The sequence below is a fragment of the Pseudochaenichthys georgianus genome, chromosome 9 (assembly GCF_902827115.2).
Source record: "Pseudochaenichthys georgianus chromosome 9, fPseGeo1.2, whole genome shotgun sequence".
Taxonomy (NCBI): domain Eukaryota; kingdom Metazoa; phylum Chordata; class Actinopteri; order Perciformes; family Channichthyidae; genus Pseudochaenichthys; species Pseudochaenichthys georgianus.
In genome coordinates this window covers 32,953,999-32,972,968 of record NC_047511.1, presented here as the reverse complement: position 1 = coordinate 32,972,968, position 18,970 = coordinate 32,953,999, and the positions used below count along the sequence as shown (strand labels likewise).

General features: G+C 38.1%; 2 protein-coding genes across 7 annotated transcripts in view; one reads left to right on the top strand and one right to left on the bottom strand.

The window, feature by feature from the left end:
* adgrd1 (adhesion G protein-coupled receptor D1) overlaps positions 1–4,700 on the bottom strand; it is a 47,480-nt gene extending 42,780 nt beyond the window's left edge. For 3 of the 5 annotated variants that reach the window (XM_034091758.1, XM_034091759.2, XM_034091760.2), the window contains exons 1-6: positions 4,230–4,699; positions 3,723–3,759; positions 3,241–3,357; positions 2,566–2,664; positions 1,984–2,106; positions 1,698–1,874 (exon numbers count right to left, since the gene is read on the bottom strand). In XM_034091758.1, the coding sequence (XP_033947649.1) occupies positions 1,698–1,874; positions 1,984–2,106; positions 2,566–2,664; positions 3,241–3,357; positions 3,723–3,759; positions 4,230–4,283 (607 nt within the window). In that variant the 5' untranslated portion in view covers positions 4,284–4,699. Of the gene's footprint in view, positions 1–1,697; positions 1,875–1,983; positions 2,107–2,565; positions 2,665–3,240; positions 3,358–3,722; positions 3,760–4,229 lie in introns of all 5 variants that reach the window. The other 2 variants (XM_071204393.1, XM_034091761.1) reach the window with 2 other exon arrangements.
* Positions 4,701–5,609: 909 nt separating this feature from the next.
* stx2b (syntaxin 2b) lies at positions 5,610–12,578 on the top strand. Of its 2 annotated transcripts, XM_034092040.2 has the most exons (11): positions 5,610–5,980; positions 6,062–6,136; positions 6,212–6,311; positions 7,449–7,523; positions 7,627–7,700; positions 8,101–8,209; positions 9,732–9,805; positions 10,072–10,209; positions 10,423–10,533; positions 10,723–10,833; positions 10,983–11,070. In XM_034092040.2, the coding sequence occupies exons 1-10, from the start codon at positions 5,951–5,953 to the stop codon at positions 10,816–10,818; spliced, it is 882 nt and encodes a 293-aa protein (XP_033947931.1). In that variant the 5' UTR covers positions 5,610–5,950; the 3' UTR covers positions 10,819–10,833; positions 10,983–11,070. The 2 variants fall into 2 exon arrangements, with proteins under 2 accessions (XP_033947931.1, XP_033947932.1); XM_034092041.1 differs by lacking the exon at positions 10,723–10,833 and having other exon boundaries at positions 10,983–12,578.
* Positions 12,579–18,970: the final 6,392 nt, after the last annotated feature.

The window sequence follows — 18,970 nt, the reverse complement described above, 5'->3', positions numbered from 1 at the left end:
AGCATGCTGTTTGCCTGTTCACTAGCTTAGTTCAGAATGTTAGAATGCTAACATTTGCTCAACACATTTTTTAAATCGTCCAGAAAAAAGTTAAGTAACTTAAAATGACTGAAAATGCTAATTGCTAAAAACTGGGACTGACTTAAAAATGTTGCTCAAACAAACTAATTGAAAAAGTAAATCTGGTGCACCCACATGAACTTGAGACCAAGGTCTGTTCTGGTCCCGCAGGCTCTCTCCATTACATGTACACTACAAAGAACTTACTTGCCCTTGTATCTCTGAACTGAATTGACAATGAGTTGAGTCCCATTAGAAAACACATGTGAAAACACTTCCACCAGAGGAGCAAAACAGCCAAAACCACATCTCAGTTGTGGTTAGAATATAAACCATATGTGCCAAAGACCACCCCCACTTAAATGTTAACTCTCTCTTTCACTTCTGTGTGCTAGAGATTTACAGTAACATTTAACATGGATAGCCTTTAGTGTTCTAATTAAAGTAAAAGCATGAAGTATTAGAATAAAAATGTACCTAAAATACAAAAGAAACCTATGTACTCATTTATATAACCAACTATTCAGTATAATATAGTACATTAGGTATATTGTATTATAATTATCGATGCATTTTGAGTATTTATCACTTGCATTTAGTACTGCCCATTTATAAATACTGCTGTATATAAATACTTGCTTGTGAATTTCACCAAGGGATCAATAACTTTTTATCTTACACTGTAATAATACACTAAAAACTTGTTGGACATTCAATTGTTTCTTTTATAAATCATCTATCTGGATAGATGTTTAAACTAAAAGGAGGAAATTACATTTCTGTAAAGTAAAATAACTCAATATTGTATTTAAAATGTTCTTAGTATTGTCCACCACAGGGCACACTCTTTTAGGTAGATCATAAAGGAGAAAGCATGTACTCATATGTATTTCAAAGGCTTGTTCGCTGATGTAAATTGACAAAAAAAGAGGTGGATAGAGGCTACTCAGTATACCTGCATATACTCTCCACTCCACCACTTCTGAAAGCTTTTCTTCACACTTCAGGGAACACTGATAAATGTCCTGAAACATGGACATGTCACATTGTATGAGAACCAGATGACCCCTGTAACTGAACGCTTAAACCTTAATTGAGTTATGATGCTTTGGACATAACCTTGGGTAATTGCAGCAAAAACAAAGATGAGAGAAGTCATTTGAGAACCAAATCCTGGCATGTAAAAGTTCAACTTAACATTAAGCCTCATGTTTTTTTCCCATTTTGTCAAAATAGATTAACCAGATCATTTCATTTTTTAAATTTGTATTTTCAGAATTCAAAGTATTAGTCACACTCCGATTGTTGTTTCAAAATGTTATCTGACCTGACGTTTACTCACCACAAAACGTTATTGTATTTACAGTAAGAAGGACATGACAGCATCTTATTTCACGTCCATATTAATTGTATGTTTTGTGATATAGCAAAATATTTATGAAATGTACCCTTGACTTGTCAAATCAACTGCCAGCAAATACATCTGGTTTCAGTTGACCAAACCATGAATGCAATTACATAACTAACAATGTATGGTTGAAGAAACAAATATAAGTATTTTAAAGAACAAATACTTTTCTAATGGATGCCTATGGGAAATATAGCTTTGTGCGATACAAAAAATGTATCCACAGTACCTGGAACTTTGATGTTGGCCTTCCATCGGTGGTTGTTCACCCGAGTGTAAAACTCCACGTATCCTCCAAAGTTATTGGTGTAGACCGAGAAGCCATTAGAGATAACTTTCCCCCCAGACGCTACAGCAAAACGGGACTCAGACTCGTGGTTTTTCCAGAAAAAGGAGAAGGTAATCCCTAGAGAGAATTAAGAATAATCATAATCAATACCTTTGAGCGCTCAAAAATGTGCTGAAAATAAATAGTTTTGTGAAAGTATTGTGTGCGTAGACAACAGTGCACTCACCCTCAGGACCACACCAAGAAGGGTCACTGATACAAGAGTTCTGGTATTTTCCAAAGTGGAGAAACGTACCGCCATTATCTCCATTTAGAAAGATGCCCTTATTGACCATTCCTTCAACAATGTCTGCAGCAGAGCACAAATTAAGGACATTATTTTTGCTTGAAAGTTACGAGCAGTGTCTGCTAGCCAGGGTTTCTACTTGATTGCCAAAAGGTTCCAGATGTTCAGTTGTATGTTCATCCAACAAATCAAATTATACAAAGTCCTTTTATGGTCAACTAATCATAAATTGTTTTTATGCAAATAATGAACATGAGGGTTTTATGGCTTTCTGGGTATCTCATAAAATAATACAAAGTCTTTTTGTTAATAATATATAATGTGTTGCAACTCTGGTTTAACAAAGCTTATGAACAATGACAAATAATTAAAAGGCCAATCATATCTAATGTCATGCTGCACGGACAACACACAGAACAAGGTGAAATGTGTGAAACGCTGTGTAGATGCAGAGAGAACAACAGGGAGTGGGTGGGTGGTGCAAAAATGAATTTCAGAGAGCGGAAAGTGATTGATCCTCACCTACTGTTGCAGAAATGTTAGTGTAGGCAGAGTCATTGGTATACACATAGGAAGAGTTATGGGAGGAGGGGAGCACAGTGTGGTTGTGGATTCTGAGAGCTGGACAAAGACAACGGAGAGAAACAGTGATTCACACCTAGACAGACACATAACAGAAGACAGTGAGAGGAGGACAGCAGGAGGGACGTGGTGTGCAGGTATAAGACGGAGTGATGCTGAGCTGAGTGCACAGTGGCAAAGAGGTTTGGCTCTTGTCCTCTTTACTTGAGGACTTTCCTTAACTCAGTGTGACTCCACACATCAAACTCAAGTCTATACCTGATCCCTCTACAACTTTAAACATTTGTATGAAGACTTGCAATGACTTTAGTGACAACAAGGCTGCAAACTCACTACATGTGGAAGAATGTGTAGCTCTTATATGCAGATATATCCCCTACATTTTGTAGTTAAGTATTGCAGCACTTCAAATAATAATACTCAACACGCCAGGTATTTTGTTCTATAATAATAAAGCTGCCATACAATATAAACACTCTGAACACACACTAAAAAAAGCATAATGGATGTGGCTGGAAGGTAGGTGGAGAAAAACTGCTCAGACCATGCAGAGTGCAAGACATTTAGGTGTTGCATTCCCACAAGTATACACAGTCTGTTTATGTATGCACATACTTATGTTACTTCCGTTAACATAACCTGGTCTGTTTCCAATCTTGTCCCACAGCTCATGGATTCCGTCCACAGCATCGAGAGGCCAATAATGAGAAGCCGTGGCCAACACCTGCAGGCCTGCACGGAGAGCACACGGGTAAACAAGCATCCAGAAAAGGCTTTCCCCCAATCAAGCTCTGTCCCATTACTCAAAATCTATTTTCCTGGCATTCCATTTTGGAGTTTGGGGGGGATTAAAAGATTGATAATAATGAACGCAACAGCTGTAAAAGATATGTGACAATACTCTGTTAATGAGTAGGGCAGTGAACAAATCAAAAACATTCTCATTGGCAGTGAGCAGAAAGTAAAAAACATTTACAGTGTGTATTTCTGTTTCAATACATAGCTGTACAATGTCACCTTATTTCAACTTGGAAAGTTAAAACAGTATGGAAAAAGATAATCAATCACACCATCACTCATACAGAATTAATTACTACCTGGATGCTTCACAGGTAGAACCACTTGAGCATAAACCTGTAAAGAAATCAGATGTACTTTTAAAGTTGGCTATACAACAATGACAGCCCTAATGTATTTCATATTCAACAAGACAAGAAAATTATATTTATCTCCCGAATTATCACAAACTATGCCATAAAATACAAAGGATCTTCACTTTGGAATACCAGTCAATCACTGTCAGTATATACGCTTAATATGAAGAAACACCGAAGCTCAGTATGTCTTTTGGTATTTCTTTATGAATGTAAGATTGTTATATTTATGAATATATTACTGTTAATTCATTTTTTACCTTTATTTCTTTACCTCATAGTGCTAAGATAAAAACTATCTACAGCATTAGGATGAATTGCAACCTCTTTAGGACAGGTTTTACAGTAAGCCTATCCTGCTTGTTATACTTTGTCTTAGTAAACTACACTGAAATAAGCATAATATTAAAGGGTTTAGTCAACATGCATTGTATGTGTTTAATTGCTTACCTTAATAAAGGAGAGAAAATATGTAAAAAGATGAATTTGCACAGATAATTCCATAGCTTTTGAAAAATGCGTTATAAATCTACAGTCTTTAAAAAGATAAAAGTTAAAAAGAAAACAACGAGCACTGTTAAATCCCCAAATAAAGATGATTCCGGGAGGAGTCAATCATTATTCCTAACTTCTGATCAGTCCATGTGTCCAAACTTAGAAATATAGATACCTAACAAAAACAGAAGTATAATAAAAAAGATATTCAATTCAGTGTTCTGGCATGAGGCAAAACAACTTTAGAAGCTTTCCTTTCATGATAGAAAATGTAACACCCTGTTCCTCTTCCAAGCAAAACCGTAATCCGTGATCTTTATCCCTACAGTGAACTACTTTGAGAGTTTCCGTGGCTGATCTGGATATGGCAAGGAGCGGAGAAGCTCCGGACTGGCTTGTTGTACTGAACGTGGGAATTGCAAAGCGTGATGTAATTGTTCGATCTTCTGAGGAGGGGCGTTGGAACAGTGCGCAAATGGCCTTACTTGTGCGTAATTGGATATTTCGCGGGGAATCAATGAGATCAGGATTCGCACTGTGCGATACAAATTCTGTTTGGGTTAATAAAAAAACGTATTAATATTTGGTCTTGTGACTAGGACATTATAGGACAACACCCAACAACAGAACCAGTCATCGAGAGAGAAACAATATCTGCGAAAGACATTTTAACTTTGTATGAGTGACCTGAAGGGTTTGGTCAATTACATTTCAACTAGTCAAATATGTATTCATTAACATAACGTACTTTACAATATAATAACCTGCACACAAATCAAAAAAATTCCAAAGTGTTCAATGAGATTTCAGTCATACTTCGTCTTTTTTTAATTAGTTACTTTTTGTTTGTGAACCTTTTGGAGGAAATCCACAGGTGGGGGAGTCATCATTACCACCAGTCTGCCAACTTTCATACATATCAAGGTAAACAGCACCACCGTGTGGCTGAAGGACAACAAGTTAAGTAACCACCCAGCTCTGCTTATCAATTATTTATTAATCCTTCTCGTAAAACTTCCTGGTGATGTGTTGGCTGTTCAAATAATATTCAACATCTGATGAAAATCTTATAGCCTACTTAAGCGTAGTTTCTCTTAATGAAGGTAACATATTACTTGTTTATTCTAACGTGTTCCCTTTCAATAGCATAATAGGGTTACAATAAGGTATGATTATCATAATGATCAAACTTAATTCAAGGTGGTGACTAGTTCCCCCCCTACGGGAGAGAGAGAGAGAGAGAGAGAGAGAGAGAGAGAGAGAGGAGAGAGAGAGAGAGAGAGAGAGAGAGAGAGAGAGAGAGAGAGAGAGAGAGAGAGGCGGATCCCGCGGATCCCACGGAAGGAGATACCTTGGATCTGTTACAGGCGCTTATTCGGTGAGACATATCGACATAGAGTAAACCCGAAACACATTCACTTTGGACTTTTATTTTTTGAACTTGAACTTTTTCGAGCTGTATTTTGGATCCCGTTTTTCTGAATCCAAACTTTTTTCCTCTTCTTTTATCTCTGACGTTAATAACGCGGTTAAAGTAGGCCTACGCATCTCAATTCGACCATCTTGACCTCCGTGCACAGTAAGGTGTCTCAGTGTTACTCCACACATGGAGAATTACAGGATGATAGTGGAGTTTAACTAGAATTACCCTGGCAGGAGACGAGGTGATCGTTGTGATGAAGGATAGACTGGCTGAGCTGACTGCTGTGAGTGTATTTTCTTGCTTAACACCTTGACAGGTAAAACGCCCTGCATTAAAAGTCAGTCACACATTGTTCCCACTACAGAGTAGGACACCAGGAGAGGAGGATGTTGCAGTGGCAGTGGAAAGAGATGGCTTCATGGAGAGTTTCTTCAGAAGGGTGGGTTTCAATGCAACTTCCTGGATGTGTGCACAGGTTGGACTCAAGATACTGATGGGTTATTTATGCATTAAGGTGGAAGAAGTCAGAGGACTCATTTATAAGATTTCCTACCAAGTGGAAGAGGTGAGGAAGATGCACAGCATGATCCTGACTGCACCCAACCCACATGACAGTAAGTGTGTGATTTTATAAAGCAATACCAAGGAGACAGAAGGCGTTTGAATTTAAATGTTGATATTTTAAGTGTTCATGGTGAGGGAAGCATAACGTGAACAGCTTGGCTGGAGTTTGACCTTTGAGGCACAGAGGGAGAAAATCACTTCCTTTGTTACATTTTCCTCCTCATTGTAAATGAATGGCTGCTTGGGCCGGAAACCTGTGAAGGACACAGCATCGTTATGCCACAAAAACTCACAGACCATTGTGTTATGGGCTCTGAATGATTCTATCGGCAACAATTTATTCAGGGATTCAAACATTCTGTGTTTTGCAGATGTTTATTTTCTAAATCAGATCCAGATTAAAAGTATTTATAATGGTTTAAAGCAGAGGTTAAGGAAGTGTTTTTAGCAAAAGCACAAATATATTAGCATCTACATATACTCAAAGTAAACAGGATGCAGAATGGTTGTTTTTAAAATAAAGTAATTATATCACTGGATTATAACTAGTGATCTTTTAATGTGCTAACTCATTTTAAATTGCAACCTGGCAAAGGTTTAACTTTTTTAATTTTAAGGACTTTTAATACTGCCATGTGCCGTAATCCCAAACAGAACATCCTAATTCACGTGTTGATTTATATTTTGTATGTATCATTTCTGGCTAGTAGAAGAATAAAGTAGCATAAAATGGAAATACTAATATTCATGAGGTTCTTACTGAAGTATCGCGCTTGACTAAATGTACTTGGTTACTTTCCTCTACTGTATATTAGCAGGAGCATTGTTACTACTGGTTGTACTCAGGTCCTGGCTCTGTTCAGTGTGTAAACCTGAGGACTCTGCAATACAAAGAGCCAGTTTACAGTGCCATGGCATCATCAGTGATTATGCTTAATGTAACACAGTGCAACGTTTAACATCCATGACGTGGAAATGGCCTCCAGGGAAAGAAACAAAGAGCTAGTGCTTTGTTCTGTTGTGTGACCTCGGCAATATTGCCGCAGTGTTGTTGCCAAGTTACCAGATGAAATCACAGTAAAACCAATATTTACAGGACAGTGAGGAACAGCAATTAGCTAGATGACATGACTTTTCCAAATCACAAAACCAAGTCTGACGTGTTTCCCTTTTGTTTTCATGTGAAGGAACAAAGGACCAACTGGATGCTCTGACCAACGATATCAAAGGGAACGCCAACGTGGTGCGGACTAAACTAAAATGTGAGTTGATCAATGACGCACTTGTCACACGTGTTTATTGACTACACCTCACAAGCTGATGCCATCTGCTGTTGTGTAATGCATCATCACTCTCACTCTGCAGCCATAGAGCAAAGTATGCCTAAAGATGATGCAGCTAACAGATCCACTGTTGACTTTAGGATCCAGAAAACACAGGTCAGGAAACGGATTGAAAGGACAAATCCACACGAGCACACATATATCATGTCTTCCTCATACACAAGCCGTCTGTCAGTTGGACACACACATCAGGAGGGACATATTTTTGGATAGATGTATCCACAGTAAACACAAATAAGGAATATTATAATGATTTACTGTGATAATCCTAAATGTACCTACACCATTCAATGTTTTACAGCATGTGCTATAAATCGCCAATATATGTATTTAGTTTGAGTGTACATTTGAACATAGCAGAGTAGTAAATGTCGTTAAAGTTCCCTTTAAAATAAATTCCAGCAATTAACAAGAGTGCTTTCTGAGGTATTACGTTTGAAAACACTACAGTCTGACATCTTCACATTCCTGTTGTTGTGTTTTGACTTGTCTTCAGCACACAGTTCTGTCCAGGAAGTTTGTGGAGGTCATGACCCAGTACAATGAGACTCAAGTGTCCTTTCGGGAAAGAAGCAAAGGAAGGATCCAGAGACAGCTGGAGATAAGTAAGTGAAACATAATGTACTCCCTATGAGGCCAGGAACTTTGGACTATATTTTGAAGAAAATACTCCCTTTTTGAACACTTCAATGGCTTGAATTTGCTAGATAAAAGAGTGACATAAGAATTGGAACAGGATCCAGGAAACAGACAGCTCCCGTTTCCTATCTAGTTCTCTGGACACACTTTTGATGAACAGGCACCAGCAGCTGGGTGGGATATTTTCCTTTTTTGTTTCTTTGAGAAATAAGCTCTGTTTTACACAATGCAAAGTAACAATTTATCATATCCAAATTCCAGATTCTCAATATGTGGTGACTTTTGGTTGAACCTCTATCAGCAGTAGTTGTAATAGTAGAATTGATTACAGAATCCAATAGAGCAACAACCAGTTACAAAAAGAGACAATAGTGAAAGGCAAAAAATAGGATTGTCTCTCCCAGTCCCTGCGGCCGGCATTAATGAGAGGCTCCAGTTCTCTCGCTGCAGACGAAAGAGCCTGATACTGGAGACGCCTCGTTGTGTTTGCGTTGCCAGGGAAACGGGCAGAGGGCGCAGCGGCCAGTGAAACAGTAGTCACGACCACATGAACCTCGGCCCTACTATTGTGGACTTACACTCTTCATTGACACATTTCAGAAGTTATACTTCTTAGCTGGATTTGTAATGGTGGTGGGTTTTGCTGTGTTTGGCTCTGTCTCTCTGAGGAGTAGCCATTGAAACAGGTGTGTGACATACAGTACCCACCTGCACAGAGGTCTGTCTCTCCAGGGATGGGGTGGTACAACAGGAGACTCGGCTCCAGGAAAAGAAAGCTTTCTGTTTATAGAGTTTCAGCAGCTGTTTCTCTGTGAGGGCTGCACACTTCCTTTGTTCCTCAGACACTTCTAATCTTAGTCACAAAACAACACTTTACTGCAAATAAACGGAAAACAGCAGAAGCTACCAACAAATAAACACGTAATTATCACAATTAGCAATCTACTGATAAATGGGTTGTTAACAACTGTGGATATTTGTAGTTTAAATTCAGCATGTTTTTTTTAATTCAATGGCTCCCAACCATTTTCCTTAATGGACGCCTTTTTCTAGCATTGAGTAAACTGACGATTTATGACAAGTGACACATGTTATGGTTATTTCATATTACATTGAATGCATATAAAAAAAGAATGGCAAAGAAACTGATAAACTGTATAATTAAATCAAGTATACAATTTGAACAGATAATTTCCTGTGAATGTTGCATCCAAAATCATTTTTCCTCAGATCTTTAGTAACATTTCTTACAAATCAGTTCTGGATTATATTTTCTTCTTTTTTTCTTTTCTAAAATTAAATTCTGTGATTCTTTTTAGTTCAGAGGCTATGCGTATATAACAGAGTACAACACAACGTTGTCTTATACCCCTTAAAATCTGAATATCTCACAACTGCTCAGTGCTCCAACACATTACGTATAAACAGCAGGTACAGTAGGTTGGTTTATTGTTGGATAATCATTGATGTTTTTTTAAATAATTTTAGCTGGAAAAGCCACCACCAATGAAGAACTAGAAGCCATGTTAGAAAGTGGAAATCCATCAATCTTCACATCTGATGTAAGTTTGATCATGCCTTACTGAGCAGAATATTGTTATTGCAGGGTTTAAAGCTTCACAGTCTATGGTTAAATTATGGTACTGCCATCTGGTGGTGGTTGATGTGTAAATCATTTGGGGTGGGGTAATGTGTTACCAGGCCTTTTCTTTTTTACAGTACAGCTGGGAACATGTGATTGTGATCAATAAAAGTCCATCTTCTTCTTCTTCTTCTTGGTGTTTTGAGATGAGGTTTTTCACCTTGTGTCTCTTTGTCTCTCCCTCAGATAATTTCTGATTCCCAGATAACACGTCAGGCACTAAATGAGATAGAGTCACGACACCAGGACATCATGCGCCTGGAGACGAGCATCAGAGAGCTGCATACAATGTTTATGGACATGGCAATGCTGGTAGAAACTCAGGTAATGGCTAAATGGAAAGGTTCGTAGGTAAAAGCCTTTATATCAAAAAGAAAAATAGTCTTATTAGTTTAATTGTATCTACTTAGTGATACTTCCTCACATCTGACAGGTGCGCTAATATAGGTATCCTTTATGTTTCTTCACGGATACTATCAACATAAAATCGAATATGAGATGCACAAAATAAAAGCATTTTGATCCTGTCATTTACAGGGGGATATGATTAACAACATTGAAAATAATGTCTCGAATGCAGTGGAATACATATGTAGCGCAAAGGAAGAGACCAAAAAAGCAGTGAGATACCAGCAAAAATCTCGGAGGGTATGTGTTTCTTTCATATATTTCATACATACCATTTTTTAGGTTAAATTGAGTAAGTGTGAATTATACAATGTTTAAAGTCACATGTCATAACTTAAAACTACCCTATGATTCTGTAAAGCCTTTTTATTGCTACCAAACTTTTCAATTAATTGAAGTTCAAATAACACCCTCCTCTTCACTTGGCAGAAATACATTATCCTGGCCTTTGCTCTGTTGACCCTGCTTGCTGTTATTGCACTAATTGTGGGCCTGTCTGTCGGACTAACCAAACCTCCTGTATGAGAACGACTTTGTGAGGTAACACATCATCCATAACTTCTATTCCTTAAACACATCATTCATCCATCAATCCATATATGCTTTAATTCATTAATTAATTCAGCTGCTTAATAGTTTAAAGGATTTGTAAGACAGTTCTCACTCCTCGTTACTTCTCCTTTTGACAGAAACGTCTCGGCCTGGCCATGTGTGGGGGCGTCGCAGGTTTCCTCCTTTTACTCATAATAGTTGGAATCTTTGAGTGATGGACTTCCTGAATCACACCCTGACGGCAGTCAGCTGTAGTCAGCTTGTGTTGAGATTTAACAGCTTCATAATAAGTCACCCCCTATCCAACAGCTTTACAGAGAGGATGTTGTATAATGTTGGGGATCGACTTTGCACCAGTAACAGCAGACCGCATAATACAATGTTCTGGAGCAATACTATATATCTAGAATAAAGCATCCTGTGAGCACACAGCCCTTTCTCTTAGCTGGACGGCTGCACCATATGAGCAAGATATGCAATATGCAATATGCAATAACATTGTTGAATATTGCAATACTAATACAACTTGCAATAAGAAAAGTTATATGAAAGATTACATATTTCTTCCTTCTTTTTTGCTTTCAAACAACGAGGAAATTATGTCCAACACTTTTTTATGAAAGTGAAAACAAAAGGGACACAAAAAAGATAGTTTCAGAAAGAATTCAATAATGCAGTCTTTTGCAATATTTATCTAACAAGTTAATATTGCAATGATTATTAAAAAATGCACACTGTATAAATCTTAACTCAACACTTCTTGGTCTAATGACTTTAAAATGACTTTGAATCACATTACATTTTCTTGCCCAGAGTTAGATGAAAATATTTATACCAGTCATGTCTATTCAGTAAATATGAAGATATCACTAGCAGCCCGATAGCTTAGCTTGAAGACTTGAAACAGAAGCAAGCCTGGCTCAGCCAAAAGTAACACATGTGGCATGTTGAGGGTTTACAGGGGGTTATGTGCCAACATATTTCTTGGCCTGGCGCAGTGACTTCATGTTGTCATTGTTAGGTTGCAAGGCAACTAGCATAGGCTCCATTAAGTCACTTCTCCTGGAACATAGCCCCTCGTAAAAAACATAATCTGTCACTTTTACACTTCTGTTTGTGTGCAGATTAAACAAACAAGATATACTGTGGCAGCTTGTTAGCCCTGCAGATGAGGTTAGCTGATTTGGTTTACAATAGAAAGAGCCAGGGTAGCTGTTTACTTTCGCTCTCATTCTTTGTGCTAAGCTAAAGTAACCAGCTGGCAGCAGACTCACTTTTATCATATTGAAATGATAGTGATCTCATATTTTTCTTGACGAGAAATGTTTTGTACATGGCTAGCATCTTCTTAATATGAAAGAATATATTACGACAATTGTCTGTGTAAATTGATTGTATAATTTCAGTTTACATTTTCACGTCTACTCGTGTTATCCTGTCCTCATGTGTATTTACTGTAATTTATGTGAATCGAATGTCAATCTACTACAGCTCAGGAGTCCCTTAGAAAATAGTAACCTTAATTTATAGAATATATATTTATCATGCTTACATGACTGAAATATAATTTGCGAAAAAAGTCATGCTGCAACGTAGGACTCTTGGATGATGTTATTTTAAGAGCACACATTTTCATTTTGTATCATTATTTTGTATTTGTCTATTTATATCTTGTATTTTATATTGAAACTGAATGATGAAGTCATGCAATACAAATATAAAGACACAAAATATTTTCAGTATTGTGTATTTATTTCGTTTTATATCAAAAGGTGAAAGGTGAAAAAGTGTGTTAGTTATAAATACAGAAGCACTTTTAAATCGCTAACACATCTCAGTTAGTCAGACTGAATTAAAGTTACTTTTAAGTTTTTCAAACATTTGGAGGTTTGGTTTGTTTAGAGGAAAACAGAAATAAGCTGAGGGTGCCGTTTACTTCAGGACTAATAAGCACTTTGCACAAAGCTCTTGAATTCCGTCTAATAAACCAAATAAGATTAGTGGAGAAAGTGGAAGGAAGTCCCCGGAGGGCAAGTTATTTTCTCTCTTTGAATCAGATCAAAGGAAACTTCAGAGTTTCTGTGAAGCCGACCGCTGAGCGGCCCAGACCAAGCAAGGAGGCAGAGGCAGAACGTCCAAAAATATAACCCGACATGGGCATTTATTAAAATCATGGGCACAAAGTTCACCGCCTCAATCCTGCGGTTCTCCTTTCACACATCCTGCAGCCACAAGGATCTCACACACACACCCAGCCCTCTCAACAGACAGAGAAACAGAGCCTAAATACACACACTCTAATCAGCACAACAAAACACAGGTGAGGGGGGAGGAGACAACACAGGACACCAGGTGCACACAATCATCAGCCACAGACAATATATACTGTGCAATCACGCTAATAAAGTGCCATATTACCCGGCCTGAAGCCGTCAGTCCATAGTGACGAAGTTCCCTTCGTCACAGGTTCACTTAGAGCGAAATGCCAGTGTGTGTCCTTAAAATCTGCATGCAAGGGTGTTTTCAGGTTACAGAGCAAGAGATCCGAGATGTCAAGATGAGTGATTTTATGAACCGTGATTTAGCTTGGAGTCCTTGGACACAGACCTTTATTAGGATGAGTAGTTCTGTAGCAAGCCGTAGGTGTTGGAAGCTTTGGTTAATAGAGATTTAGAAATATGGAGGGTTCCGACATTAGTTCATTATGACCAAACAGGCTTTATGAAAAACCGATTCTCATCAGACAATATCAGGAGACTACTGCATGTTATTCATTTTGCAGCAGACATAACATCGCCTTGCGCCGTATTATCAGTTGATGCTGAAAAAGCTTTTGATAGGCTAGAATGGCCATTTTTGTGGCATACAATGCAAATAATGGGTTTTGGGACAAAATGTATGATTATGGTGAAGATCCTATATAATAATCCAAGTGCTATGGTTCTGACAGGCAATCAGTGGTCACCTAGATTTCCAATTCTACATGGCACACGGCAAGGCTGCCCTGTCTCCGCGCTTCTGTTTGCAATTTCTCGAGAACCGCTTGCACAGAAAATAAGACTATCCAAAGAAGTCAAACAGATAGTTGTAAAAGACACAGACTACAACATTTCGTTATATGCGGATGATCTACTACTGTACTTGGACGAGGTACCAACTACGCTTCCTAAGCTGTTAAATATTTGTACCCAATTTAGTTCAATATCTGGTTACAAGATCAATTTGAATAAATCATGTATTTTACCCCTCAATAGTGCCATGGTTGACCTAAACTTAAATACAGAATTGCAGATTGTCCAACAATTTAAGTATTTGGGAATTGATATATATGCCTCATTAGACACAATAGTAGCAAAAAACTACAAAAGAATGTATACAACAATTAAAGATGACCTAAAAAAGTGGATTAATATAACAATTTCTTTAGCAGGACGAATTTCAATCATAAAGATGAATGTTCTACCAAGAGTCAATTTCTTAGCTAGTATGTTGCCTTTATCTCCACCAGACGGTTTTTGGGACAAACTTCAGAATAGGATTTCAAAATATATTTGGAAAAACCTATACCCAAGAATCAGATACAAAGTTTTACAATATGACAAAAACAGTGGAGGCCTTAATGTTCCCAATCTCGAGCTCTATTATTATTCCTTCACGCTTCGAGCCTTGAAAAACTGGATTGATGAAAGCACCAATGTACCTTGGATTAAAATTGAAAGAAGTATAGTCTATCCCCTTAAACTTGGTGATGTCTTATTTTCTGCCATGTCGCCATATGACTGTATGCAAACATTTGGACCAATTATTGGGCAAGCCGTGGAAGTGTGGAAACATGTGGAGAAATTGTGCAATTGGTCTGTAGATTGGCATAGTAACATACCCATTTTTCATAACCTGTTACTACGTATTGGGAAAAAAGCAATCCAATTCCCACAATGGCAAACCCGAGGAATACATTATCTTTCTGACATAACCAACGACAACGGCTTGATGTCCTTCCAAGAATTGAAAGATACGTATAATGTGCCTGGCTCTTCCTTCTTTTTCTATTTACAACTACGTACTGCCATGCGCACATATGGAGTTCCTTGGAATCAACCTCTGCCAACACATCAATTGGTTAAGGTCATATTAAGTCCAAACAGTGTGAGCGGCACTACTTCATATATATATAAAATACTGCAAGATAAATTAACCGGATATATTGGCATCTCTGCAGTATGGAACGCAGATCTAAAAAATTATACGCAGACTATTGATTGGAAGAGAATATGGAATAATATCTCCTTAACATCGCGTAACCACAATCACCAATTGATACAGTATAAAATGATACACAGATATTACCTGTCAACCAGAAAATGCTGTCAATTAAGGATGATTCCAAGCCCCATATGCCTTCTCTGTAACCAAAAGACTATTGGCACATATGTACACATGGTTTATGAATGTACTGCAGTAAGAACGTTCTGGAAACAGGTTATTGACATTGTATCTGAGATTATTGGAGTTCACATACCCTGTCTCCCAAATATTGTATTGTTGAATGATGATTCCTCTCTTGATCTACAGAAACATCAGAAAAGGGTGCTTTTCGCTGGTCTAACAGCAGCCAAAAAAATAATAGTAATACGATGGAAACCCCCACATACTTTATTTATTAAGCAATGGATATCATCCTTCCATGACCTACTAATTTCAGAGCTGTCAATCGCTTCTGCTAATAAGGCTAAGGGGGAAACATTAGAGGATATTCAAAGAGCTGCTGATCGGGTAATATCATTCATGTAAATGATGATTGTACATATACGCACACCTTGGTACAATTGTAGTTTATTAGGAGTTAATCGCAATTCAGCTTAAACAGATGAAATGTTATGTGAAAAAAAAAAAGAAGAAAAAAAGGTATGAATGTATTTTATGTGGATAAATTGTTATGCTATAATATATATATAATATATAGATGAACTCAGACGATTGCTAAAAAACATCAGGTAGGATTTTCTGCAAGATGGGTGGGAAGAGGGGGGGACAGGGTGGGACAGGGTGGCATGGGAAAGGGATTCCCTATATATATATTTTTTTTCTTTCTTTCTTTTTTCTTTTTGTATTGTCTATATAATTTGTATCTGTATAAGTCCCTTTTGTGAGGGCAAAAAAAAAAAAAAAAAAGTTGGTCACAAAAAAAGAAATATGGAGGGTTGTTGATTCTAGTTTGTGTATTTTTTTTACAAATTAATATTGTTATACGTTGTACACAGAATTGAGGATGATCAAAATGTGTTGCAGGTTGGTCTGCTATAATAATCAACATATATATGTGTTGAAAATGTTAATTGAAGACCATTTGTATCGTTGACACATAGTGATGTATACTTAATGCCTCACTATATTTTCTGGATATAGTCTTCCTTAATGTCCATAATATAAATACAATATAACATTTTTCTACAAGTCATGTAGTCAGTCTAGCAGACTTTGTTAAAATACATAGCAATTCATGCCTAGATACTGTCTACACTTTATACTTTTTTAACACTTGCCTTCTTTTTCATTTGTTCACAAAACGGGATGCAGAAACTTAGTTTCAAAAATCTGTCCAAATCAATTTAACATGCTATATTTAAATAATATCTAAATGTACCCGTTTTATAATTCAGTTTATAATTAATATAATTGTGTTTTCATTTCTTTAAGTGTCATTGTAATGGAGAGGGTTAAATACTACTGTAAAAGTCGCACACCGTAACGACCCCTACCGCGCCAACACTTTTGACCCTATTCTAGTCTCCATACACCTGCCGTTCAGAGTGGAACAGTAACCTTGTGCTTGCGTCTGTTCTCTTTCACATTAATTGTGTGCACGAAAAAAAGCAACTCAAGGCCAGAGTCCCGGTTCCAGAACAAAATGACTCAGGGTGCATCTGAGATTAGAGAGGGTGGAGTGGTAAAGTGCTATTTTTATAAGTGGGGAGTGGACCTAACACCCTCTATGGGGGTCCTTACCTTCTCTAGGGGGGTCCGGGGGCATGTTCCCCCGGGAAGATTTGTTTTTAAATATTGAAGTTAAAAGTATCAATCTGGTGCACTTTGAGAGCAAAATGAAGAGATCTAAGGATACATCTCTCAACATCCATATGAAACGGAACTGTAAAGTAAACAGATTTACTTTTTCTTTATGGATTGTGATGGCCACAGCCACACAGGGTAAACCAACTACACTGCATCCTCATCTTCAGTAGTTTTGCTTTAGTGCAGCTACAATAAAACATGCCAATTAACACCACACATTTGCTCTAGATGGTAAACTCTAGTGATGGCAGTTTGACACTGAAGCTTCGAACGGAGCTTCAACCCTGGACTTCCTATTCCATAGAAGCAGTGCTTCGAAGCTTGCTTCAAATCACGTGACATGTGACGTTCGAAGCAGCAACTGCTTCAAGTCACGTGACATGTGACGTCCGAACCAGCAACTGCTTCATTTCCTGAATGAATCACTTGACTGGTTCACAGTCCATTCACGCGATTCAATGCACTGCCTCGTCTCGATTCTGGCAGGTGACGGGTTGAAACAGTTTCAAATTTGAGCGCTTCAACACTTTATCACCGCTCTAAACAATGCGCAATGTGTGGGTTGTTGTTGCTGTTGAGTTGTTGTTGGCATTGCATTTGAATTGGATCATTATAGAGCAAGCCAGGAAGAAAGATAGGTCGTTATGGCTCGTGAAACACTTCGAAATGTGGAGAAGCTGTGAACAAAAAGAAAATGAGTAATATAAAAACACTTCGATGGTCTAAGGAATAGATAGCCCAGTGGATAGAGCCGGCGGCCAGGGTGCGGCGATGTCCTCCGCGCAGCTGGTTCAAAGCCCGGAATAGTTAAACTTTTAATCATTGCTTTTCAACTTTAATACTTTAATGACTGATAAAAGGCCCTCTCAGCCCAAAAAAAGGTCCAACACTCTCTAGTCTCTTCTCAATAACCCAATACACACAATTATCAATCTTTAATTGCAAATAGAACATGATATTCAGTTTTAGTGTGTGTGTGCATCGAATATTTTTCAGGCAAAGATACGTTAAACCCACTGCAGCCTTGCACTTCGCCAGGAGAGGTCGCTGTAACTGAAGCTTCGCGAAATGAACCTATTTCCGACAGAATTGTCCAAGTGGTTCGAAGCTTCTTTCAAAGCTTCATTTTGCCATCACTAGTAAACTCTGTATTTGATTGTAATCTGACATTACTTCAAACATTTTAGCACAGCTAATACACAAGTATTTGTTTGTATTAATTACATTCTTTGTCTCTTGAGTTACCATGTCCATTGGGGGAGGTTACTTCCTGGTTTAGCAAAGGGCGTGGCCGAGCGCTGAGGGCTCATAAATACTGCAAGGAGCCAATTGGGACAGATTGGGACAAACCACCTGCTTCCATGTCAAAAGGGGGATTTGGGTTTTGTCAGTGTCCTTTGTGTATTATGTGACTATTAATTATCCCTTGGGTTCAACTTGGTTTGGCCAAGCCACTATATAGGTTCCTTGGGTTTTCATTGTAGGAGGTCCGTTTGTTGAGTTAACACCTGTTATATTTCTTTGAGGTATTTTCTGTTGACCTCTTTTATAGGCCTTGTTTTTATATGATGTTTTGTGGATTTTTGGGTAAATAAAAACCCTAGTTTATTTAAACCACTCCTGTGTCCTGTTGTCTTACTGCTTGGTCCCTGACAATTGGTGGCAGTGGTGGGATCATTCAGTGGAGGACACAGGTGTTTTTTTCCACCTTCTTTTCTTTTTAAAAAAAAAAAAAAAAAAGATGCAGCGTCCGGTACGTGGAGGGAGAATTACAAGGACACCGGGAGGACCGACAAGCCTTTCAAATGTCCAGGAGAAGCAAGCCAGTAGTGAAGAGGACAATGGGGCCTCTGGAGTGGTAGAAAGCACTGAGGGTGAAGGTAAGGAGCCATCCATGTCGGACCTGGTGGCCCTGCTTCAGGCTCATATGAGGCAGACTGAGGCTCAAGCAGCAAAGCAGAGCGAGATAACTACAAGACAGGAACAGCGGTTTGAAACAATGCGACAGCAGTTTCAGCTTTTGCAGTTAGAAGTTCAGGCCAGAACATCTCCA